Genomic DNA, 26,417 nt, shown 5'->3' on the forward strand with positions numbered 1-26,417 from the left:
GTACAGGCAGAAAAAATAGACAAGTAGCAAAAAGGTGGGAAATCTGTGGCTAAGGGGAGCCCAGGATGCTCCACCCAGAAGAGGATGGTACCTTGTAAAGTTGTGAACATTGGAAATGATGCAAATACAGATTAATTATTCACTATTCTTCATAATGCACAGAGGAAGGTGTCACTTCAAACCAAGGAAAAGGTGTAAAATAAACAAGAATTCTTCTCATAGGCTCTGAGTGACACTCCCTGCTGAGGGATGATGTGAAGATATAAAAGATCCAGATAAACCATGGGACAAGATCCATTCCAGATAACAACTCAAGTATCCTGTCTGTCATTTCCAGCCTGGATGACCCCAAAGCTCCTGATGCTGGGATTTTGGGAGGATGGACCCACCTTGCCCTTTGTCTCCTGACTCCAAGTCCCTGCCCTGTTCACTGCGCCCATGTGCAGCCCACACCTGCTGAGCTGCTTTGCCCCAGCTCCCTTCAGAGACAGCCCCAGAGCCCCTGGGCCCCTGCATGGTTCATCTGCCCTGTGACAGACACCCACACTCAAGAAGTCCCAGCCGTTTCCAATGACTCTCCACCAAAGAGCTAAAACTCCTCTGCACAGAAAACAAACTTCTGGAAGGGTTCAGTCTAACAGCAGGGACTGGATTCCCTGAAGAAAGAAGCACCATCGCAGATTTTATTTTTCACTTCTAGGTAAAACTTCTTCTTACTTCTAAGTAAAGGCACCTTTGACTTCATGTTCTCCAGTAAAAATAAGAAAACTGTCATTTTAAAACCAGCAAAGCAAGTCTCTTGTCTGTACAAAAATCCTGACTGTAAAGAGATGAGGATAGAACAACTTATGGAAGCAGTGACCTCAGAGCACTGCTGGGAGAGGTTCAACACAATCTAATATCATGGACTCACAGAACCCCAGAATGGTTGGGATTGGAAAGGATCTTAAAGCTCATCTAGTTCCAACCCCATGCCATGGGCAGGAACACCTTCTATTGTCCCAGGCTGCTCCAAGCCCTGTCCAGCCTGGCCTCGGGCACTTGCAGGGATCCAGGGGCAGCCCCAGCTGCTCTGGGCACCCTGTGCCAGGGCCTCAGCACCATCAGGGAACAATTCCTTCCCCACACCCCCATCCAGCCCTGCCCTCTGGCACTGGGCAGCCATTCCTGTGCCCTGTCACTCCAGGCCTTTGTAAATAGTCTCTCCCATCTTTCTTGGCAGCTACCTTCAAGTGCTGGAAGGCCACAATGAGGTCACACTGAAGCCTTCTTTTCTCATGGCTGAAATATCCCAATTGATTACCGTTGGTTTGTTATTGCTGGGGGAAATAAAAGGCAGCAGAGCTGACACAGAATTAAAACTCTTGGCTCAAGTTTCCATACTTCCTTTAAACCTGGCTCCAGGCTTTGATGTAGAGTAACTGAACTGATCAGGCAGCTTGGCAATGCTGGGTTTATTGTGGGTATCTCTGGAGGCTCCCCGAGAGATGCAGCACCGTCACTCTCCTGCTGCCCTTGGACTGGCCCAGCTCAGCCTCGCTCACCTCCCCTGCAGCACGGCCCTGAGGCCCCTGGGCACCTCAGGGTGTGAGGATGAACACAACAATCTGTGTCTGCTTGGCTCCAGGCAGGATCACACAGTTACAAACACAGACCCAGCACTGTCCCAGTAAGATCAAAACAGCATTGCCAGGCAAGAAGGAGAAAAAGCATTATCAGCTTGACTTTTGTTCAGTTACCTGAATTTACAACCTTGATTTCTCATTTGAGCCTGAACTTCCAGTCAATGGCAGGTAAAAGTACATTGCATTGCCATGTTCCTGCAAGGCAGCCATCCCCTGCTTCCTGAGGAGATTGCATCAGTTATCCAGGATTTTTATTGAGCAAGATCACAAATGTGAGCTCTGAGGATGCAAAATAGACCTGAACACTTGGTCAGCTCCTTTTAAGAGAACACATCACATCTGGCTTCAAGAGACAAAGTAGTTTCCTTATTTCTTTGATGTAGAACCTCAATTATTGTGTTTTTGTTGCAAATTGCTTTATGGTTTGAATCTTACATAAACTCAAACTCATGTCTTTTTCTTTATTGCTTTGCAGCACGTCAGAACAGTGGCAAACACTGAGTTGATAACAACTGCATTGAAGTTTGGGGGGCTAAATGATTTCAGTAAAAGAACTTTGAAAACCTGAAAGAAGCTCAATTCCCACCTCGGTGGCTGATGATGTCAAATTTCCAGGCATCTGGTCAGCAGCTCTGTTTACAAGGGTTGTGTCTTTGGGGAGGGAGTTGAGAGAAATAAGTGGGTTTTTTTGTTCCATTTGCTGCTCTGAGGAGCTTGTAATGAATTACCTGAGATGATAATGTGATTAAGTGAAGGCCCTATGCACTGGGGTACGTGGGCTGTGCACAGAGGTCTTGATACCTGAACAGAAGAGCACAGGAAATGGGTCACTAGAGAAGGCAATTACTGAAATGAAGAGAAAATACTGAGAGATGCTTATCTTGCTAAAACATGGTTGGAAACAAAGCAAAACAAACCAGTGAAGCTCAAAGAAACCCCAAAGATATCAGCTTACAGGTACAGTCTGAGTGGAAATGGCAGATACATTTTCCCTGCAAACGTATCTGAAAGACAGTTCAATTTCTGAAGTTCCTCTGAATTCCAAAACAAAACCAAATATCCAAATTTAAAGATAAAAAAGAAATTACTTTGAAACTCAGAGGTCTCCCCCTCCACCAGTGCTCATTGGATAATCACTGAACTGGGCTTTGCATAAGAGAAAAAATTCTACAGAAACATTTGATAAACAGGATGTTTCAGTTCATTTTCTACCCCAAGATGTTTCTTTTCTCAACTGGAGAGAGAGAAGGGAATTTGGTAGAGATTTGCTAAATGAATAATTCAGCTACAAGTGTCAGGTTTCAAACATTTCTGTGGGCATGACTCTACACACTGAAATTTCCACAGGTGAAGAATAAATCAGAAATGCATTTGAGATGCTCACACATTGTTCTGTCCTCTTTAATCAATTCAGTTTAATCATTTAATAACTACCTATTTAACTGGAAAAGTCAATCAAATGGAGGAACTTAGATTAGTTCTTTGTGGCAATCTCACTGCAGATAACAAACCTTAAGTCCTGGACCATCATAAATAATGTCAAAAACAGGCTTGCCACCAGCTCTGATATCTTCCACATGAGAAATGCACATTTTAGTGTGACCAGACACAGTCTCAGACACCAATACAATCCAAGAACAAATAGCTCAAAATACAGAGGATGAGAGACTTGCACTCGTGAAAGCACTGACTCTGAAAACAACCAAAGGTCAATGAAAGGACAATATCATGATGAAATAACAAATTAACATAGGCTGCCAGACTGATATCATGGTCAAAAGGTCAGATGCAAACCTCTGGGTACAATTCAGATGGAGGAGATCGAAGATCACAGGAATTGCCAGACTGGATTAAAGGAAATCCGTAACAAACACCCAAACTCTGGACTGGTTTGCATGGCCACGAGGCAGCCAAACCATCACTGACCTCTCCAGGCAATGTGACCTCTCCACCAGGACACAGACAAGCTACAATTCAATACAAAATTGTCCTTCAAATCTGTGCTAACATACACACATCAAGAAAAAAAAATCCTCAAAGGTTCTAAAATTCAGCAGCTTTCACCTGGGTCCCACAGGATTTTTCAGGGAAGCAAAGGAATACTCCCAAAACACCCAGAGTTCTCCAGCCTACCTGCTTAAGCCCACGCTCACACAGATGCTTAGCTGGAGTTTAGAAGGTTTAAAAATCTCTTGAAGTTCTCAACATGTCAACAGAATTAAACAAACACAAGGAAATTTGTCTTCATGGAAACATCAACCTTAGTCCCTGCATTCATCTTGTCTGCTTAAAGCACTATGGCCACCCAAAACCATCACCAGTTTCATCCCACCTTCTTCCCCCCTGACTTCAGAAGTCATGGCACAGGGGTCCCAGTCCTGCCATGGAAGAAGGGAAATGTTCCCAGCATTAAGCAGTGCTCTTTGGGATGCAGACTTCCATGTGTATGTGTTCAGAATGGGAAGCAGGGACAGACTCCCCGTTGTGGGCTGACAATTCACCCCAAGAACAAGACTGCAGTGGAAGCAGGGACAGTAGTTCACGTGGATTTGTACATCTCCAAACAACCCAATTACTATCCCTTCATCTCCTTTTCTCCTTTAAATGACAATCCACATACACATTCAGGAGGCAACTCCATGCACCAATTCTCTCCCCACAGAGGGGACATCTCAAGCACTTTTAGAGTAGTCTGCAAGCCACAGGCTGCCTAACTGAGTAACTGAGTAGCATTCCTGAAAGCATCAGCAATGGTGTAGAGTTTCATGGAACTCCACAGCCATGCAGACATCCGGAATGGAGCCATCCTCTGGAGAGGCCATTGAACAACTTGACCTTTGATGGAATTTACTGATGGCTGGAGGCACAACACTTGGGCAGTGTCACAACATCTCCTGATGCAGTGTGCTATGCAATTATCAATATCACTGCATGTCTTTATCTCCCAGCTCATGACACAAATGGACAGAGGCCTCCTGCAGGGGATGGTCCTGGGCAAGACAGAAGGGGATGTTCTGCTTGACATCAGTGTCTGAGGGAACAAAGTTCTCTGTCCGTGAAGGTCTGCGGGTCACTGCGGGGAAAAGAAGGGCTATTTTCTGGCTCCAGCAAAACTCAGGTATGACCTCAGGAAAACATGTAAGAAACCTTATCTGGGAAGGGGAAACAAAGATCCTGGATGTCAGATATTTAGCAGAGGGTCCTCCTTACCCTCTGGCAGAACTTGGTGCTGCCAGGGAAGTCACATTCAGGAACAGAGTTACAGTAACAAACAAGCTGCCACAGCCCTGTGGTGTCTGGATGCTGAGATTCCACTTGAGATCTCATGCTGGGGTAGAAGTCACCACTCTTTTACCAAAGCTTTCTACAGAATTTTAGGACCATGGAGTTAAAATTGAAAATCCCTGAGATGGACAGAAATAGTTGCCCAGGTGTCTGCACTGGTGTGTGATCTGTGCATCACAGCTCACCAGGCCCAGTGAACTACCCAGCACCACTGAAACACAGGGATGAGAGGTTAAGGAAGAGAAGCTGCTTCTAATAACCACCAGAATCTGGAGGGAAGAGCTCAGAAGAGGGACTGGAGCAAATGTCTTGTCTTCTGTTCCAGTCAGGCTGGGAGAACAGGCAAGATGCTCCAGTCTCTCTGGCTTTAACTTTCCCTTAGCCTGTACCAGCCAGACCAAAGCCTGCAGAATCACCAACTTGCTTATCTTGAACTGAGCTTTTGGGGAAGAAGGATTAGACAGATGCCAATTAATCCTTCAGGCTGCAAAATCAAGAATGTGCTACCAGGATTCCAAGGAACAGGTTGGCCTGTAGACACGGGGACAGGACTTGTTGGCACCTGATGAAATGGATTTTGCAAAGCTCCTTGTTTCTGCAAGCTGCCCTTTGGGACATTATCCCACATTTCCCACTTCTGGCCTGCCAGTTAAACCATCTTTCTGCCCCTGGAACAGCCAAAATTTCCAGTGCTGGGCACCACCAAGCACGCTGAATTCCCTGCTCCATGACCTGAGACAGAAACTACAGCACCTCGAAATACCTTCTTTGACATTAGCTGAACAAGCAGACCTAAAAACACAAATCACAGAAACATAGAAGTGTTTAGGTTGGGAAAGCCCTCTGGGATCAGCGAGCGCCACCATTCCCCCAGCACTACCGAGGCCAGCACTGCCCCATGTCCCCAGGTGCCACATCTGCAGGGCTGTTAAACCCCTCCAGGGGTGGGGACACCGTCACTGCCCTGGGCAGCTGTGCCAGGCCTGACCAATGCTTCAATGAATACATTTGCCCCCAAATCCAGCGTAAAATGGAATGGTTGGCAAGGGCTTGAAGCTTATTTTTGACCTCCCAGCTGGGGTAAAAATTTATGTCCCAGAAGTAGTTATCTGATTTATTTATCTGATACCTCTAAATAAAATATATCTTTCTAAAATGCACAAAGTATTTATGGCCATTCAGGGCAAATTTAGGGGCTTCCTTCAATTAGCAGTGTACAGTAATTCAGCTGATGGACATAGGACTATGGCTGGGTTTTTTTCCCCAGTAGTATGATGTCTCAGTCCTATTTGTTTCAAGATAAATGTTTATGGTTGCAATTGATGATTGTAAAGATCCTTTCCAACTTAAATGATTCTATGATTCCACATCAACTGATTTTCTTGGTGACGAAGTATCTGATGTTTGCAGGTTACCTTGATTCATTCCCTAGGCAACGAAAGGGGAATATGCCAACAAATCTTCAAAAATATATTCTCAAATAAGTAGAGAATCTCTTATTTCAAATGCAGGAATATCTGTTATTGAGATACAGCTCTTAGAAGATAACTGCTGAGAGCATGTGCTGTACTCAAACTCTCTGGAAGGTATCAAAGATCTAGGTTTTGTTGCTTGAGATACACACACAGAGTTATTATCCCATCAGTGGAACATAGGGAATCATGAATGATGAGGGTGACAAAGAATAGAAATGCTATGTTCAGTAAAGCTGGATAGGACTGGGAGCAACCTGGTCTAGTGCAAGCTGTCTCTGTCCATGGCAGGGATTTGGAACAAGATGATATTTAAAGTTCTTCTGACCCAGGTTATTCCAAGATTCCATGATATGAAGGCCAAAGTGCCAAGGGATACAAACGCTGATTGAAACTAAAAGCCACGTTGTCAGATTTTCAATATTGGAACCTAAGGAACCTTCCAGTGCTTTCTATGTGAACAAAGAGCTGACCTTCATCTCAGTGATGGAGAATGAAGGAGGTACTTAGGCAGTTTTTCCCAGACTTGCCCAAAAGAGCAGAAGGGGGCTGGAAGGGCTGGTGCTGAGGGCAGTGGGCTTGGGCTGGAAGGTTTCTGCAGGACAGAAGAATGCAGGGGTGCATTTGGACCAAAGTTCCATGCAAGCCCAACATCTTTGCCTTGATAGTTGCCAGCAGTGGATTTCTGAAGGAGAAGTAAGAACAGGACAAGCTTGTAGGGCTTCTGTCCCAGGCATTCTCCAAGCCTCCAACATTTTATAGACTCCCAGAGGCAAAGCTGGGACCTGTTATTTCACAGCCATTGATGGAGCCTTCTCCCATTCATTAGTTCCAGTGGTTTTTGAACCTCTGTAAACTTTCAGCATCCAAAGCAGTTCCTGAAGCAAGGGATTGTACGCGTTAATTGTACTGTGAGTGAAGAGCACTTCCCTTTGAACATGACTCTTTGTAGCCTCATGTGATGCCCCATTATTTTCACATGAAGAGAAACTAACAGTCAATCCCTACTCACAACTCTACGGATCTTCTCTGTATCACCCTTCAGCTGCCTCTTTTCCAGCCAGCAGAGAGTTAGTCCAGTTTGTTTTTCTTTGGATAAAACACACCTTATGCTTTCTTTCATCCTTATGTTTTTCTCCAAACATCTTCCAATAGAGCTGCTGCTTTTTTAGAGCTGTAGGGAACAGAACTTCACACAGGATTCAACATCTGGATGTACCTGGGATTTCCACAGGAGATCAAAAGAGATTCTCTGGTTTATTCTCTCATTTTCATTGCTAATGTTCCCTCTGTCTTCATGACAACCCCCACATACCAAGATGACACTTGCACAGACCAGTCTGCTAAAATCACAAGACACACTTGTGGCAATGGGCAAATTAGAGCCCACCACCTGAATGTAAAAAAAATGATTCTCCGTGTTTTCCTGAAGTATTTGGTCTCATAAGGTCATGTAATGATTCACAGATGAACCTTGTCTTCATTACTTCTAATTAGATCGTGCATTGGAAAGCTCTAGAATATTCCCATGCATTCCTGTTTCCATGTGCTCATCAACACCTGGGACAGCACAGCTCCAGCACACACAGCTGTAGCCACCAGCTCCTTCCAAAGGCAAAGTCTGCTAGTTACTCCTTCCCCCTGCTTCCTACCTTCCAATAATTATTCACCCAGAAGCCTCCTTCTTAATCCTCATCTTAGTGTCCCTGGAAGCTTCTGCATTTGGGAAATTCAGCCAGACCGGCCCAACTGATGCCACTGTTGACTCCTTCACATCCACTCGTAGCACTCTGTGTTATAATTTCTATCAATTCACCATTTTACAACACACTGCTCTGAGCTTTTGTGGATTGGAGCCCAGAGAAAAGCTGGAACCCCATCAGCCACCTTCCAGGGATTTTAAACAAGAGTTCAAAGAGAAGTTAATAGTTCAATGATTTCATCCTCCCCAGTCCTTGGGTGAATCCCACCTGATCCCAGCGACTGATAGTGGTAATTATGTCTATCTCCATCACCATCTCATCTCCAGACATTTCAGCCTGAGACAGATGAAAGAACGAGGAGAATTGCATTCATTTTTTCTGCTAGGAGTTTAGCTGCCCTAAGCACAGCTTTTAGAATTTAATTTTTTATAGATCCTACCAACTGTCAGGTGAGTGCTCTGCTTGTGACTGAAGAGAATCTAGCATTACCATTTTTAAGTTATTTCTTCTCTCTTCACTGTCCTCATGTATTTTTAGGCTGTTCCTCTTTTTTCTAATTTTAGCAAATTTCTTGCTTTTCCAGGATGCTTTTATATACTTTCTTACTCTTATGTTTAGGTATCCTGATAGGCTTTTTTCATTTTTCAAGTATTTCTTGAGAGGTACATTTTATCTTCATTCTTACTCTAGTGTCCTCAAACACTTTGATGCAAAGGATGTAACTCCTGGTTGCCCTCTCAAATTCTTCTGAATCATCTTATTTGATTTCATGTCACCCTTTTCCAAATTAAAACACAACTGTGTTTTAATTGTCATCCACAACTGTGGATGATTTTTGGCCTCTTAACATCTCAGCAGGAATAAAGTAAATGATTGTCACTGTCCCAGAGTGGCTTTTTAGAATTTTCAGGATTTTGAATGAGGGTGTGGAAAAGGCCAATGCCAGCATGGCATTCCCCAGTTTGCTCTGTGGAGAAAGCAACCACGACAGAGGCAGCCAGAGAAGGAGCACAAAGAAAAGAGCTGCCACCAACTCAGGCCACAACCAGGGGCAAGTGCCAGAAATGATGAAATGGTGGTTTCTCAACCAAAAACCAACACAAGTTGTTTAATGATCTTTTTTAACATAAGGGCTGGGTGTTGTACAAGCACGGGAGGTTTGTCCACCACTTAAATCTGACGGGCTTTGCTCATGGAGAAGTTGGGCAGAGTTTACAAACAGCAGCTTTGGGTCCCCTGGAGTGACAAAAGAGAGGTCAGAGGTCCTCTTAAGGAGGCAATGGAAAGACCAGATTATCCCTCTGAGGAGAGCAAAGTGTTGGAGGGAAATGCTGACAGGCAACAGCCTAAACCCTTCTGTGAACTGAACAAGAACAACATACACAGAAAAGCAAAGGGAGTAACTATTATTCTAAGCAAGATGAAAATTACAGAAGATTAAAAAAAGACATCTGAGAGAGCAGATGAGGAAAAAAAAAATACCTGAGTGGGACTATATGGCCTGAGGCATGTTATGTGAATGAGGCCAGGTGAAACAGAGGGCAATGGGGAGGACAGTGGCATTTTGGTGGCCCCAGGGAAATGTGTGGAGAGAAGTGTCCAGCACTGACATTCAGGGACAATGTGCACCCACAGCATGGCTGCAGGAGCACCATCCAACAGGACACTCAGCAGCAGAGATACAGCATCACAAGCAGAAGAAGGGGAACTCTTATCTCTTCAGGATCTTGGGGAGGTTCCACTTACTGTCTTAGTAAATAAAAAGTTATTCAGATCATTTTGCAAGGAACAGGACTCAGGACTGGAGCAGTAACACAAACACAAACACTATCTCTCTCACTACTCTATAAAAAGTAGTCAAGGCTGGGTTTCTGGAGCTGTATGTATCTCTACACTGGATGGTTGTGTAAAGAGAACAACTTGCCAAGATTTAACGTCTGATTCAAACTGACACACAGGAATTATCACAATTCACTCTAATTTGACTTTCATATCCTTAGAGATGTTCCCTATATTTAAACAATCTGAAAGTAACATTTTGGTGCAGGATCCTGCACAAAATTCAACTAATGAAAGAGCCAGTGTTCTCCACTCACTCCCTAGAATTCGTCTCTTCTGCTCTGCCATGTGGTCATCACCCCATACCCTTTCTAGACACTGTGCATGCCCTGCTCTGTTTTTTGGCTTTTTGGCCTTTGTAAGGAGAACTGTTTCATATCTCTAACAGGACTGGAGTGCTGTTCATTTTTTACATCTGGATCAACTCAATCCCAGGGTCATTCTCTCTGAGTTTCTGCAATGGACATGTCCTTCCTACAGTCTGGCACCAACAGTGCTATCTAATGCACACCCCATGGAAACACAGCTGCTGAGGAGCTCTGCAAGTAGGAAGTTGAAATCTATCCTTTCATGTAACTTTGAACTAGAATTCACATACCTTTTACCAAAACAAAGCAAATTTAATCCCCAAACAGCTTTACTTACATTCAGAAATAACATGTCATAACCAAACTCAGTCAAAAGCTTTTGATTTGTTTCACAGAGTTTATGGCCAGAGGAATTTATTCAACTCCCCAGTCAGAACTGCTGTGTTTGACAATCCAGTACATCTCTGCCACTACTCTGATGCTAAGCACAGTAATAAGCATTAGATTAACCCATTTGATCACTGGAGACCAAATTACTGAGATGGAGAACAAAAGAGAGATCAAAGGGCCACTAATGCCCTTAACCAGACCCTTCAGGGATGGGGAAGTGACGAGGTGAGAATACATCCGTTGATTTAGGCAGATGATTCAGATCTCAACATGCACGGAAAGAGAATACACACCCAAAATTGTAGATAATTTGAATGGGGTGGCTGCAGGGGGGAAGAGAGTCTTCCACAGAAATCTGGCAGCACAGGAGCAACCCATACAACCCAAGCACATTCAAACCAATCTTCTCTCGACTACCTTTGAACACTGACCTACATGTTTAAGTACTTTGTTCTGATGTAAGGCCAATCCCTGATGCTCCTAAAAACAAGATGAAAAGGTCCCAAGACAACTCTTGGCCAAGTCCCGCCTGAGCCGCGCTGGCAGCGGGCCCAAAGCTCCGAAGCATGAGATGTGATTACAATTCCTTAATGCAGCCTGAAAGTGGTGTGGGCAAATGAAAGGCTGTGCAGCGCTTCCTGCTCTTTACAGCAGGGAAATAAGGGGGAAAATAAACAGATATTAAAACTAAGTCATAAATCACAGAACTCAAAGACAAAAGAGACCACCATGGCCATCCATACCTCTTCTGTCTACATTACACCTGTGCTGCTCTAGCCAAGAGCGAGACCTTGAATGGAGGAAAGACCAAAAGGGTAATAAAATATGAATGTGCATTACTGAAATGTGATATATTCCCTTGTACTGAGATTTATTTTATATTTCTGCTTTGTTTATAATCAAAAATTTCACTTATTTGACCCTTGGCAATCCCTGCAACATAGACTGTTGGTTATACTGAAGATGATAGACCTGAAGATCAAACTAGACTGCACATTTCCCATTGTACTTATTACTTTTCTCAGTTTAGGTTAAAACTTGCTTGTTTTCATACTATGACTTTTGGGCAAAGTCCACAGAAAGCTTTTAGGCAAGGTTGTGAACATTTTAGGCATGTTTTTGGTATGTTTCATGGAAAGCCACTGAGAGATATTAAATAAAAATGCATGTTAATTTTTGTCTAAAATCCAGTTTGATTCAACAGAGCCCTCTTTGATCATACTGAGTTGGTGCTGTATTACTTTGACAATTCTGAAGGTTTTAGTTTAAAAATAATAAACTCACATGCAGTTCAGAACGGCCTTCCTCAACAGGAAATGCCCACCAAAGCTTTCACTGGATGAAGGCACAGAAAAAAATTCCTCTAATGGTTCAAGATCATTCTAGCACAAATTCAGCCTGGCTGCAGCCTGCAAGCATCACAGGGGCCTGTTTCCCTTCTCCTGTAATCTCACCCTTCTGCCAGCTTATCTTTGGGAAATGTCCACTTGTTCCCTGGATGTATTCCAGGGCCTGTGCATGGCCAGATGTCCTCTATTGACTGTCACTCATTCCAGCCCTGTGGGTTCACTCTCCTGACCACAGATCTCTGCTCCAGTCCTGAGTCTCCAGAACTGTCACCTTTCTAGCACTGAAAATCTTCATTTCAAGAGGGATCTGCGCCCACCATCATAAATAATTCAACTGCAACTGCAACCAGCAACAGATGGAGCACTGGAAGCTGGGAGATTTAGGTTTAAAGTCCTTAAGCAGGGAACAGTTTCCTGTCACACGTTTTCTGCGTGAGGAAAGGAGAAGACACACCATGGAAAGCTCCAGCTCAGCCTCTGTATTTGCTCAAGAGAGTGGTGGAGGTTCAGAAACAGCCTCTGAGATCAACCTCTTCCAGCAGCCAACTCTGAGACTCCTACTCTGCAGCTGGATTTTAACAGCTCACCTTCCAGCTACACCTAAATCCTGCACCACCACTGAACCAATCCACACTGTGGGTTACACTGGCCACTACCAACACGGCACTCATACTCTACAGCCAATTTCTAAGAGATCTGTTTGGGCCAATTGGTTTCTTCAACACTACCAATGTCCCTGTGTTGGGTGGCTACAGCCTTTTTGAGTCACTGCTTTGTGTGTTCCCCAAGACAGCTTCTGCTTTCATGGAATCTCAGGATAGTTTGGGCTGGAAGGGACCTTGACACTCAGCTCGTTCCACCCCTGCCATGGCAGGGACACCTTCCACTGTTCCAGGCTGCTCCCAGCCCTGTCCAGCCTGGCCTTGGGCACTGCCAGGGATCCAGGGGCAGCCCCAGCTGCTCTGGGCACCCTGTGCCAGGGCCTGCCCACCCTCACAGGGAAGAACTTTCTTCTAATATCTAATCTACTGTCTTTTGGATTGAATCCATTCCCCCTTGTCCTGTCTCTCCAGGGCCTTGTAAATAGTCTCTCTCCAGCTCCTTCAGGTACTGAAGGCTATGATCAGGTAACCCTGGAACTTCTTTTTTCCAGGCTAAACAATTCCAAATGTCTCAGCCTTTCCTGAGCAGTGTCTATGTGCCATGTAAAAAAGTGTGGTTTTTTCCCTCTGTAGGAGCCATTCATCTCAGTGTTTCAGCGCAATTTCCTGTTAATGGTTTGTGTCAGAGTAACACTTTTTGGGACTTAGGCACCCATTTTTATTGTGCAGCAGTGAGGCCAAGTGGCTCCATCACTCTGCTTCTGAGGCAGTTCTTGCACATTACTTAACGCTAAGTCAAGTCTGTGTACACGAGTACGAGCTGTTCCAAGGGCAGAAACTGCTCCTTTGAACTGCCTCACATTGTGCTATCTGACCAGTTTATTCACACGTAATTTAAGTCCCCATAATCATTTGGTTCAACTTTCCCACTTCTCTGTCAACATTATGCACTCAACATGCTTTTGTTGATGCAGGAGCTGGGAGTATAGAAGATACTAAGGTATTTACTTTGGGATGGGTTGGGAGTGTAAACCTCTGTGAGGTGATTCCAATTCCAAATGCATGCGACTTGCAACACTGGGAACACTCTCCATTGTCCAGGGTGATCCTTTAAGGTTCATTGCAGCAATTCCATGGGATAATTATCACTGCTGTTCTGAACAGCACACTTCTCTAACTGGATCTGTGATTGATTTTCTCCTTCTGAATGGTACATGCCACCTAAAAAACTAGGAGATTCAGGCTCCTCCTCCAATTCTCACTCAATACATCCTAAACAGATCAATTTGAATGTTTTTTAAGTTATTTATTTTTCAGGGAGAAGATGAGGAAGGAGGATAATCCTTGGTTTGGGGGTTCAGAGCCTTTAGGGAGCTGTTTCCGTGGGTTTCTTCAATTTTATTTTTATTTTCTTCAGCTGTTTTCCTGCAGTGACAAGTTAAAACAATGCACTCCATGGGTAAGTGAAAGCTGACTTTCTCCTACAATCCCCTCATTATGAAACTGCTGAGTTTGTACAGAAATGGAATAAAGTACTGTGAGACTTGCAATGAAATAATGGATGTTGGGAAAACTAGTTCTACACACTGCCTGCTCAGTGAGACTATGCCACTGTCCCACACATGCACTGGAATTTTCTGTGTGTCAGCATGTGAAGGGATTGGGACTGCTGATCACTTTGCCCTCCCTGTAGTAATGGGAGGTTATCCATCTCTTTTTAAATACCATTCATAGGGACTTTTCCCAAATTTTTAACACTTTTTCTCAAATACCCTAGAACTAGAGACTGTACCAACCCCTGCCACTCTGCACAGACTAAAGGAATCATCTTTTCCCCTGTGTAGAAGATGGGGGTTATACACACTCAAAGAGATATTAATGCTCAGTTTTAATAATGCATCCTTGAATCCTGATCATTCTTGAACTGTCCTAAACAAGACTGTAAGTGATGAACTATATCTCAAATAAAAAAGGATTTTTTCTTCCACAATTAGATTCGCACATGTTGTAATTCAAATTAGAAAAATCTTCTTGCAACTCTGTCCGGTGACTGTCTCCTTTTCTTTACAAGACATTCCTTATTTTCCTATCTACCTTCAAACCAACATCAACTCACTCCAGTATCAAGTGGAGACTGAGTCAAGGGCAAGAAGGAAACGAGACTCATTCCGCAAAAATCAGTCAATAGAGCAGCAGAAGTATAAAAAAAAAAAAGTTGAAAAATCTCTATAACAATCCTGTGAAAGGGAGTTAATTGGCAGCCACAGGAATTGCAATTCCAAGGGCATGTCAAATCCTGAGCTGCTCATGGATTGTCCATTGTTGGTAAGTTCCAAATATGCTCCTTCCAACCTACCTGCCTAAAAGCTTTGGTTCCTCCATCTGTAATAAAGGGCCAGGTTTTGATTTCCATGGAACTTTTAACAGCAGTTCAGGCTCCTACAGTGGCCCAGCAGAGACCACAGAATCCCAGACTGTTTTGGGTTGGAAGGGTTCTTAAAACTCATCCAGTGCCACCCCTGCCATGGTCCAGGGACACCTCCCACTGTCCCAGGCTGCTCCCAGCCCTGTCCAGCCTGGCCTTGGGCACTGCCAGGGATCCAGGGGCAGCCACAGCTGTGCCAGGGCCTGCCCACCCTCACAGGGAAGGATTCCTTCCCAATTTAAACTTCCAAACCCAAATTTCCAGTTTGGAAACTGCCAGTGAGTTCCCCAGGTTCTTCTCATGTCCAGCAAGAGTTAATGCTCAGAGCTCCCTGAACAAGCTGGAGCACTGCACAAGCCTGGAGATGATTTCTGCAAGAAGTCTGAGGTGTTGGTTTTTTGACCTATAAAGGCTTAAGTGGCTCTGCCTGCTTGAGAAATTCCTCTCCCTTTGCATCACACAGCAGCAGCAGCACTGGAGTGCCAGAGGAACACTGCTGGGGTTAGGCTGGCAGGGCTGGCAGCTCCCTGGCACCTTCCTGCTTGCCCACTGGGCAACAACAGAAACACAGAGATTTCCCACAAAACCGCTCACAAGGGCAAAGGCTGGCAGGGGGAATTCAGCGCTGGGGCTCTTTTATTGTAGGTAAAGAGGATATTGCTAAAGTTGGCTTCTAGGATGTAACACACCACAATCAAAGTCCATTTCTGTAGGTGATCCTGGAAAATAGGGCAAGGAGAAACGAAACCAGGAAAACATTCTGGTAGAAGTACCTTTGGTGATGTTCCATCACTTCGTGCAGGATTTTCTGTATTAAATTAAGAATGCATTTCTAAAAATGTATTGACCAGAGCATTATGAAGATAATTATAAGTCATAATAAAGAAAACCTGACTTGCCTACAGGGCCAACTCTGTACCACTGATCCCTGGGCAATCCTATTCTGCCTCTGAAAGAAGAGAGCATTGCTTTGGGAACAGGACTGGGCCATCCATGCCTCTCTTCCAAGCTAAGTTCTACAGTTTGTGTTCTCCTGGACAGGCTGACTGCAGCACCTTACAGAGTCTGACATAACCAAGACCTGTCCAAAAATGCTGTAAAAATCCCACTTCTTGACTCAATAACTGTAAAGGTACCATGTTATGTCCTAAACTACATTTGAAGAAGCAATTGTGCAGGTAGGCATGCAAAGCCGTAAGTTTATTTATTAAGTAGGAGTTCCAGTGACATCAAAGTTAAGCACATGACCTAAAGTTTTTGCAAGATTGGGATGTTGCTAACCATGTGCAAAATGAGATGTCCCAATAAAGCCCGATTCTGGTCTGTTTAATATCCCACTATTTAAAAGCAAACTGAAAAGTATACATCCCACTAATTTCTTACTTCTTTCGTACCTGGAGAATTACATCCCCATTTCCTGTTTTTCTTTGCAGAGGTAAGAACCCACTGCAGGATCAGGACCCAAACAACTCTAAAGTCGTCATTTTACAGGCCAAGTTTCAATACCTAGCAGCAGAATTAGAAACCACAGCATGAGATCTGCAGGAGAGGTCACACGTACACCTGGCTAAGTCCTCCTAGAGCACAGTGCCTGGCACCAGGCAAACATCCTGCTGCAGGAGGCACAGCCTGACCCCCTGTCAGTGCTGCCAGCTAAAACCAGCACTGCCACACTGCATCCAGCGGGATGTGGAGCTGGAGCTCACCTGAGCACACAGAGCAGCAGAGCCAAGGCCTGAAACACACCCAGGGCAGCTCAGTGTCTGCTGTGCCCAAACTCAGCAGGCTGGATGAGCTTCCCCAGCCCTCTCCATCTGGAGGATGACTTCTAAAGGATGAAATTGGACACTATTCGCAGCTTTTTATTCCAAACACCTGGCTGGTGCTGCTGTGATGGCACAAAATTCCTACTTGGTATTGCTGCATTTGGTCAGAAACCTCCACACATCCCTCAGGAGAGGTTATCATCCTCCCATTTCCAAAAGGTCCTACTCTATACTTTGTGCTCAGTTGCAACACCACTGTAGCTTTAGTAAGGAATAAATATTGACTTTCCTGGACATTGCCTCACAACAGAAGAGGACCTTGAGTGCATTTGTCTCAGATTTTTTTTTTTCAGCCTGGTAATATAATTTTATAGCAGAGATTTCATCCTGAGGAGTTCAAAAGGCATGGAAAAGCAGGCTTTATTCATGTCACAAATTGTCCATGCTCACTTTCAGACAGGTGACCATGTTCTAAAGCTAGCTCAACTATCCTTCTCTTCTTAAACTACACAAAATGTATTACTTTCATTTAATTTTCCAGACTTCAAATGTAATTAAGATTTCAACATACCCCATTTGGAAAGGCCTGGAAAAGTCCAGGAGAAAATTAAGGCTTAATATTAATGCAGGCTATTTTGTAATTTTATTTTTTTTGTTCTCAAGAATAAAGCACACAACTGCCGAGCAGATGAGCCACAGAATGGAGAGAATGCACACCAGGTCTCAGGAAACTGAGCTCCAAAGGCAGTGTGTGCAGGAGATGGGTCTGTTCAGCGAATGGCTCAGCTCTGGCTGTGCAGCACATGCACTTCCTGCCCAGGTGTGGAGATACCTGTGGCCTTAATAGATTACCCTTAATAAAGGTCAGAGAACAGCATTAATTCATCTATAAAAGTACCTGGTGGTGACACCACTGGAGCTCCTGTGTAGATAAATTCACCCTTTAGGTACAAGCAACAACAAGCAGGGCCAGGGATTCTGGTGGGCACAGCCAGGATGGGATTCGGGGCTGAAACAGAACCCCGACCTCGGCAGAATGTGTGGAAAACCTCATGAATTTCAGAGAAATAATGCTAATCCTGTCTTCTGTCAGATGTTGCACATCCCGACATGTGACTTGACACAGTCAGCTTTATAACATCAATTAAGATACGAAATAATCTCTATGGAATCAGCCGACCACATCCACAATTCAGCAGTAATCAGGCGCAGCCACAGCTCGGCCCCGAAGGAAGGCTCAGCCCTTAACACGATGCCGTCCCCAGGGCCCCTGGGCCCGAACCCGCGGGGACAGCGCCGGGACACGGAACCCAAGGCAGCGCTCGGGGAGCCGAGGCAGCCAGCAGGGAAAGGGGACAGGCTGGGGCGGGCGGCGAGGCCGCTGGAACGCGAGCAGGCACCGCTGCTTTTACCTGGAGCAGTTTCCCTTCGGCCGGAGTCACCTCGGCGACGTTGGCGAACTCCCCTTCCAGGATGATGGGCTCCACTTTGAGCGGGATGACCCTGATGATGGCTTTCTGCGCCGCCGCCCGCTCCGACTCCACGGCCGCCGCCAGCGCCAGCCCGGTGTGGCCCAGTCCTGCCTGCAGGGTCGCCATGAGCAGCCAAGGCCAGAGGACAGCCAGCTGCACCTGGGGGCCAGCACTCATGCTACCAGCAGCGGGCTCCGGCCGCTCATACCGCTCGGGAACGCGTCCTCACCGCGGGCCCGGCCGGCGGCACCGCTCCGGGCTCCGAGCCGGCCGCGGACAGAGGCAGGGCCGCAGAGCGGGGCTCGGTCACCGCCAGCGCGGCTCCCCGGCGACGCCGGCTCTCGCCATCGCCGCTCCTCTTGCCCCGTGCCACGTGCTCAGAGGCCGCCGGGAGCTCACAGGCATATTTTAAACAAACAAACTAAAAAAAAAAAAATCAAAATCCTAAATTGTGAGTCTGTCCTCCGGCAGATAAATCCAGAAGGATCAGCGAAACAGGTAGGAAGCAAGAAGTCAGTTTGGGTGCACAGGGAGCATTAGGAACTCCTCGGTCCCACCGAGATGAGGCACGGGGAGGTCTCCCCGCGGATGCGGAGGCCTCCTGTCTCCTGGCCAAGAGTTATGAAGACCCACAGGTTCAAAACATCCATCCCAAATACCCTCCAGAGACACCTCACCTTCTTGCTAGCATTTCCCACAGCATAAGCGCAACCTTGAATGTTATCTGCACCGATTGCTATCCTTCCCAGAAATTAGACAGGCAGTATTCCTTGAATTTATGGTGTCAAGAAGGCTTGCTCCACTACTGTTCCCTTCCAAACGAAGATGATCCCTTCCATCTTCCTCATGCCAGAAGTGTTTCATTCAAGTTTGGAGATCAGCTTTACTTTTCCCTCAGAAATCCATGCTCGTAGTCTGACTCCGAGTAGAGTTCTCAAAGATAATTAATAAAGCACAGAGCTCCTCTTCATGGCTGGAAGTTCCCAGGAAATAAAAAGGCCCCCAAACACTGCCAAAGTTTAGACACGAAGCCCAACAGGTATCAGGCAGAAAGTTACGGCGTATCTGGTTTCTCTCGCACTATTTCTGTGCGCGCCCCAGTTCCGGTATGACCACTTCCAAGCACACGTTAAGAAGATCCTGACTCAAGGCCCCACAAAATAAAATAGAAAGCTCCACGGTCTGCCCAAAGGTCACATGAAACGCATCGACGAGTCTTCATAACTGGGAGAATTAGGACAGAAAGTGTTTTTGATTAAACTGAAGTTACAGTGATCGCATGGCTCTGGAGAGAAAAGAGGATATACAAGAAAAAAAAAAAAACTTTGCAAACCTGTTAGGCAGTGAGCCTGCTGGAGTCCGCAGGGGCCGGGCCGGGAGCGAATCCTGCTGTAAATCCCAGGCAAAAGTTATTTCCAGTAGCTTAACAAAACCGTGTGGCTCTCTCTGATGATGTTTGGGTTCGGTCTTAAAAAAAATAGAATTGGAATTTCTAACCAAAAAAATATTTTAAAAAAGAGGAAAACTCTCTCTTGCACACACGCAGCAGGCAGGTAGGTGCAACCGGAGCTCCACAGCCCGAAAAAGGATCCAGGGAGATCAAAGGGAGAAAATTATAGCAGGCAGAGAGCTCCCGAGGCAGGCATGGCTGAAAGTGAAGTGTCCGCATGTAATCGCCCGACCTGCGCCAGCACCCCCGCGCGCTCCGGGAAGGTTTCCAAAGCGCGGCGTCCCCGCAGCGGAGGCGGGCACCGGCCGTGCCGGCAGCGAGCGCGGACGGCGAGCAGAGCTGGGACATGGGCAGCGACCCGGCGGCGGAGCCGCTGCCGGGGGCGCGGGCGGCGGGGCGGGTTCGGAGCGCGGCTCCGGCGGCAGCGGCGGAAGGTCCCGGCGGGCGGGCGGGGAGCCCCGGGCCGGCCGGGCGCTCGTACCTGCGGACACGGGCGGGTGGAGCAGCCGAGCCGCCGCCCCCGGCCGGGCCGCGGGCTCCCCCTCCCGCCCCGCCGCCCGCCTGCAGCGCCCGGGCCCGCGGGGGCGGGGGACACCCGGCCGGGCTCGGCCCGCCGCCGCTCCGGGCCGGCCGCGCTGCCCCGCGGGGCTCTGCCCATCGCCCCCGCGCTCCGGCTCGGGCTCGGGGAGGTTCCAGGTCGGGCTGATGTCAGAGGTCTGGAATTCCGCCGCTCGGGCTCCGCGGGGAGGTGCAGGATGCTGCGGGCCGGGGCCGCGGGCTCGGGCCGGAGCGGGGATCGGGAGGGCACCGGGAACCCACGGGCGGCACCGCGGCCGGGACCCGCGGCGGGCCGGGACCCGCGCCCGCTGCTCCTGAAAAAGGGGCCCCAGGAAAGCGAACTGGTCAGCAAGCGGGGTTGTGGCACCCCTGGAGTCACTCACGGAAATTAATCAATTGTGCCAACGAGACGTCGGTCCCCTCTTTTGTAAACTTGTCGCTGTGCTGAGGGTTGTTTGTCGTGACAGCCACAACTACTGAAACACGACGCATGTTTTCAACTACAACACTCCATCATCTGCAATTTAAAACACAGAAAATGCAATTCAACACCCATTTCTATTAAAAAACTTACTGCAGATTCAGTATAAAATGTCATGTTTTCTATTTAAATATCTATATACTTATCAATATACTTATATACTTATCTATATACTTATCAATATCAATACACCTATGAAATGTCAATATACCTACAACTATATACATATAACCATACATGTAAATCTAACTATATACACAATATAATTATACACATATATCAATATAACTATATATAAAAATATATCCTATAACTATAGACATATATATAACTATAGCTACATACACATATATAAATATAGCTGTGCACACATATAAATATAACTATATACATAGGGAGCCCAGCTGGCAGCTGCTGCACATTTTCACATGCTCTCTCTTGTTCCTTCCTTTCCAAAGCACCCCCACTTGAAAGGCACATCTGCCAGCAGATGGAGATCTAGGAAGCAGCAGGAATGCTGAGTAAATCTGGGGCCTTGTGTGTGTCCCCTGGCACACACATGGCGGGTGTGCTCCTATCAGGGACTAAAAAATACAGCTCCAACTTGGGAATTTGAGGCCTGCAGTTCAAAGTACAGGAATCCTAGTTCTTCAAGCTTTAAATGTAAAACAACAGCAACAAAACAATTTATCAGCAAAGTTCTCCCATGCTCCAAGATCTTTGCCTTCCCTTCCATGGGTACCAGCTGCCCACTGTTAATTAATCTAAAGGCTGGCAGGACCTGCAGGAATGTCCCATGTGGGACACACACACCTTCCCCAATCCATGAAGGGCTTCACTGCCTCAGCATTGCCAAGGCTGGTGCTAAGATCCTACAGAAAACTTGGGGTGTGACAGACAGCACAAACAAGAGGCTCCTTTTTTTTGTAAATTATCCTAATTCAGGGCAATATAGGGATATTTCCAATGTCTGGTCAAGAAAGTGAACACACACCCTTGAGTCTCCACAGCAGCCCTGGGAATGGCACCCAGGAGAGCTTTAATCTCTCAGCAGAGACATTCACATCTGAGGCAAAGAACTGCAGCCCTTGTTCTTTCTCTGTACTGACAAAGACACTTCATTCTTCCTTAAATGTTTCAAACTGATGGGCGTTATGAGCTGAATTATTAACTAGCACCATTATCTGGAATCTACAAACTCCCCTTTGAAGTGAGCAACAGCTCTTCCAACTCCACCACCAGCTCCTGGATGCACAGCTGGGAGGGAAACAGCTTCCTACAAGGCCGAAGGGGGCTTTGGCTCTAAAGTGCATCCAGAGGGCTCCTGGTGTCCTCTAACGTCTCACTAATCTGTGGACATTTAGGTTTCTCTTTTCATTACTAGATTAGAGGATTGTTTGCCCTCAGATATTCTGCTGCTGGTTTTTCTCATGTACTTCAGCATAGATATCAGCAACATTTATTTTGTGATTTGAGATTAATATTTGGACTTCTACATCAACTTCATCAGTTTGGTGGGTTTTTTCCCAGTTATTTCCAGAGTCATCTGATTACTCAGTGTTTCCTTTACAGCACTGCTGCCTTCAGCAAACACATCTGTGGACATCGGCTCCAAATTGTGACATCCAGGTTTCTGACAACTCCCAGAACTTCAGGTTTTAAGTACTAATTTAATTAATACCTTTTCCATGGAAGAGGAATTAGTGTTAGCATCTCTGCAGAAGTGTGTTGGTAAGAACACTAAGAGGCTGTATACAAAAGTAATATCTTAACTGTAATATTTTAGGATTCACACTGCCATCAATAACTAAACTATTCCTATTTCCCCTTTCTTCAATAGTCTCAAAGTAGTTTTCTTGGCAATCTCTTAAAAAAGTAAAATCTCTTTTTTACCAAGGGAGAGGAAATTGTTTCCGCTAGGTTTTCCTGCTGAATCTGTCCCTTCTAGAGATTCAGTCAGATGCTGAGTGTCTGAATGTTCCCAGATCACACTGATGTTCTCCTTTAAAGAAAACAAAGAAGGAAGGAAGGAAGGAAGGAAGGAAGGAAGGAAGGAAGGAAGGAAGGAAGGAAGGAAGGAAGGAAGGAAGGAAGGAAGGAAGGCCAAAGATCACTCAATATTTCCCTGTAATCACTTCAGCATAAAATAATAACTATTCTTCTCCACCCCAAAAGGGCATCTAGGCTGAGGTGAGCACTACCTGAATATGTTACATAATACATTAATAATTAGTAGTAATACATTAGTAACTCAGGACTGAGGGTGCCAGATTCAAACTCAAGCTCTTACAAAATTAAGCACAACACAAAGTCAGAAAAGTAGAATTGACAAAGTTAGAGTACATGTCCTCACAGTCTGAACTGTGCCCTCAGCCATCAAACTGGCCAGAAGAAATAAGCCAGAATCCCAGAATGGCTCAGGCTGAAAGGGACAACAGAGGGTCCCTGGTGGCACCTCCGTGCTGAGGCAGGGCCATCCCAGAGCAAGGGCACAGCATTGTGTGCACAGGGCTCTGCAGGATCCCCTGTCCCTGTGTGCAGGGAGGGGCAGAGCAGGGCCCAGGCTCTGCTCCAGGCCCAGCAGCGGCACCCGAGCCACGGGCAGGGCCTGAGCCCAGCACTGCCCCTGCCCAGGAGGCACAACTTGTGCCCTGGGCAGTGCCCAGCCCTGAGCAGGCTGCCCAGGGAGGGGCTGGAGTCTCCCTCAGCATTGGGGATCCTGCAGAGCCCTGTGCACACAATGCTGTGCCCTTGCTCTGGGATGGCCCTGCCTGAGCACGGAGGTGCCACCAGATGTGTTCCACTCCTAAGTCCCACCAGATGAAACCAATGTCCCAAGTTCCTTCCAACTTTACTAATTCTGTAATTCTGTGAGTCTGCTCAGTGTTAAATATATATATATTGATAATATGTGCATCATATTAATAGAATTGCATTTGCATTATTTTACAGTGTTGTATAACAATATTCCTAAAGACCTGTACAAATATAGTAACTGAATACTCCAGTTTGGGAAGAGGAGAAGAGTTAGAGGAAGGGTTTTTCTGAAAAAAGAGAGAATCTGTCAAACAAAAGGGCTGAGAGTCCCTGAATTGCCCTTCAACACAGAATAAGCTCCAGTCATTGAGCCAGCTCATGTCCAGGACCACTATCAGCCTTTTCAGTAGTTACCCAAGACATGGGCCCTCACAACCAAACCATCTCTCCCCAAAACAGGGGGCTCACACACCTGATCCTTCAGTTCCTAGCAAGGAAATTTGGGCCCCAAACTCCAAACACCTTCCAGTGACAGAGAAAATGCCCAGGAGGAATGCTCTGAAGGAGCCAACAGGAAAGATGGAGCAAGAGTATTGCTGAGGGATGCAGGGACAGGATGAGGGGGAATGGCTCCCCACTGCCAGAGGGCAGGGTTAGATGGGATATTAGGAATGAATCCTTGGCTGTGGGGGTGGGCAGGCCCTGGCACAGGGTGCCCAGAGCAGCTGGGGCTGCCCCTGGATCCCTGGCAGTGCCCAAGGCAAGGTTGGACAGGGCTTGGAGCAGCCTGGGACAGTGGGAGGTGTCCCTGCCCATGGCAGGGGTGGGATGAGATGAACTTTAGGGCCCCCTCCAGCTCAGCCATTCCATGATGCTGTGATGTAGCTCTGTAGCTGCAGCTCAGGAGCCATCTGAGCTGGCAGTTTGGGGCTGGCCAGCACTGCACTCAGGGAATGAGGCTGAGGGAGGTCCCACCAGCTCCAGCACCAGCACAGGGACCAGCACTCTCCTGGAGCCTGCGTTTGGTGCCGTGCCAGGGACAGCCAGCACTGCCCCACTGCACAGGGCACCCCAAACCTGGTGTACAGGAACAGCAGGCACAGGTACACAAAATGCAATTGCAACTTGTCAGGCACCACCAAATATAAGCCTGTGAGGATGCTTTGTAACAATCAAATGTTATTAAATTATCATTTCCACAGAAACCAGAAACTTAATATCTGTTTAGCAGAAATAGTCTGACCACTTATGTAAATTTTCAATGAAAATTTTTGCCTTCAGTGGCAAATCTCAAAATACTCTTCTATATAATATTAATACAACTTCTAAAAACTTCCACTTCATCACCATGAATTCACCTGCACTCAGTTACCTGCCAAAAACATTTTCTTCCTCTTTGAGGGTTTGTCCAGGTTTACAGGGGGATGACTCCCAAGGATGCTTTTGTCATTACAGAGTAGGTCTGAAAGCTGCTGAAATGTTCTCCTGTGATCACAAGCTGACAGGGCACAGTCACCTCCAATGGCCTTTTTCTGTAGTAGAATTCATATAGATAAAGCAACCTTCAAAGCAGAAAGAAGACAAGGAGAAGTTTCAAAACCAGCAAGTCCTACCCAAGGGAAACAACGAACCCCATTTTTAAAACCAGTGTCTGTCCTGCTCCTTCTTCTGGAGATAAATCAGAGTTAAAGGACACTGGAAAGGTAATTCCTTTTAACAAAGATGAGTCATATAAATATGATAAACTCAGGTGTACTTAAGATACAGGTTTATTTTGGAAGAGATTTAGGGATGAAGGATTAGTCCTTTGTGCCTGATTATCCTCAGACTTTCTGGCTGAGGTAATGGTTAATAAAAAGCTAATTCCATAGATGAGTTAATGAAAACAGGAGGCCACAGGATCACCTACGAGGGAAATCAAGTCCTGCTGTGACCCATGCAGATGAGCCAGCCTGCAGACAGCCATCACCTGTGGAGGGGGGAAAGGGAGGGGAAGAGAAAAGCTGGAATTGGAGAAGTTTAGAGGTGAAGTTAAGCAAAGTCCTTCCATTAAAGGCAAATCACTTTTATACTTTTGAGGTCTGGGTTTAAATGTAGTTCCTTTACCTTAATTGTTTTTCAGCTGTATTTTTTAAACCACAAACAAGGTGTTTCTCTTTTGCTTCATTGGCTGATTATTGTCTGAAGCAGCAGGATTTTAGGTAAGATCTGGCTCCCAATTCAGCTGTCCAGGGATGGATGAGGTCATTCTGCCAAAACCAAACTCATCTGCACTGTGACTCCTGCCTCTTCTCAGGGCCCTCAGCTCACACCTGCAGTAGGACAGGTCATCTTCTGGGATGCAATACAGGATCTCACATGCATCTCAAACTGAAAAAGTGCTCCAAGTGAATTTAAATTCTTTCCATTTCTCTAGCTAGGACAGACATGAAGAGACAGGGGCAGCAGTAAAACAATGAAAAGGGACAAAAGATGGAGAAGTCAGGACTCAGAAGTCAGGACTCAAAAGACTGATGGTTTGCTATTCACTTGAGCTCAAGAGTAAAAATGGTCAAATTTAGCCAAAGTGGTGAAAGGGAAGATGGGAGTTTCAATGACAACCAGCCCTTTTCAGGGACTGCCATGACTGAACCAAAAGCTTTGGAATAATTTTCTATCTCAAACATCCATTCTGAGGTTTGTGATCTGTGATTGTGACTCCCACCATTCTGATCCTTAGTCCTGGATGAAAAAGAAGCTCATGATGAAAGTGAGAGGACAAAGGTGGACTGGGTGAAAAATAAATATTGGAATATCAATGGCTTGACTGGCTGCTGGCTATTCCCATCCTTACACCAACACATTATCCTAGACAAACCCTGGCCAAGTTGGATATGGTTGGATAAACTTGGAGAAGCTTATATTTTAAAAAGTAATCATGAATAAAAGACAAAGG

The 26,417-nt window shown here is 46.0% G+C and overlaps 1 protein-coding gene across 1 annotated transcript in view; it reads right to left on the reverse strand.

Moving 5' to 3' along the window:
• RNF43 (ring finger protein 43) overlaps positions 1–18,413 on the reverse strand; it is a 56,018-nt gene extending 37,605 nt beyond the window's left edge. The window contains exon 1 of the mRNA XM_054287432.1: positions 18,177–18,413. Within this exon, the coding sequence (XP_054143407.1) occupies positions 18,177–18,413 (237 nt within the window). The remainder of the gene's footprint in view (positions 1–18,176) is intronic.
• Positions 18,414–26,417: the final 8,004 nt, after the last annotated feature.

Source organism: Melozone crissalis, unplaced genomic scaffold (assembly GCF_028551555.1).
Source record: "Melozone crissalis strain CALT ecotype California unplaced genomic scaffold, PUWL_Pcris_2 ptg000057l_1, whole genome shotgun sequence".
NCBI classification, from domain to species: domain Eukaryota; kingdom Metazoa; phylum Chordata; class Aves; order Passeriformes; family Passerellidae; genus Melozone; species Melozone crissalis.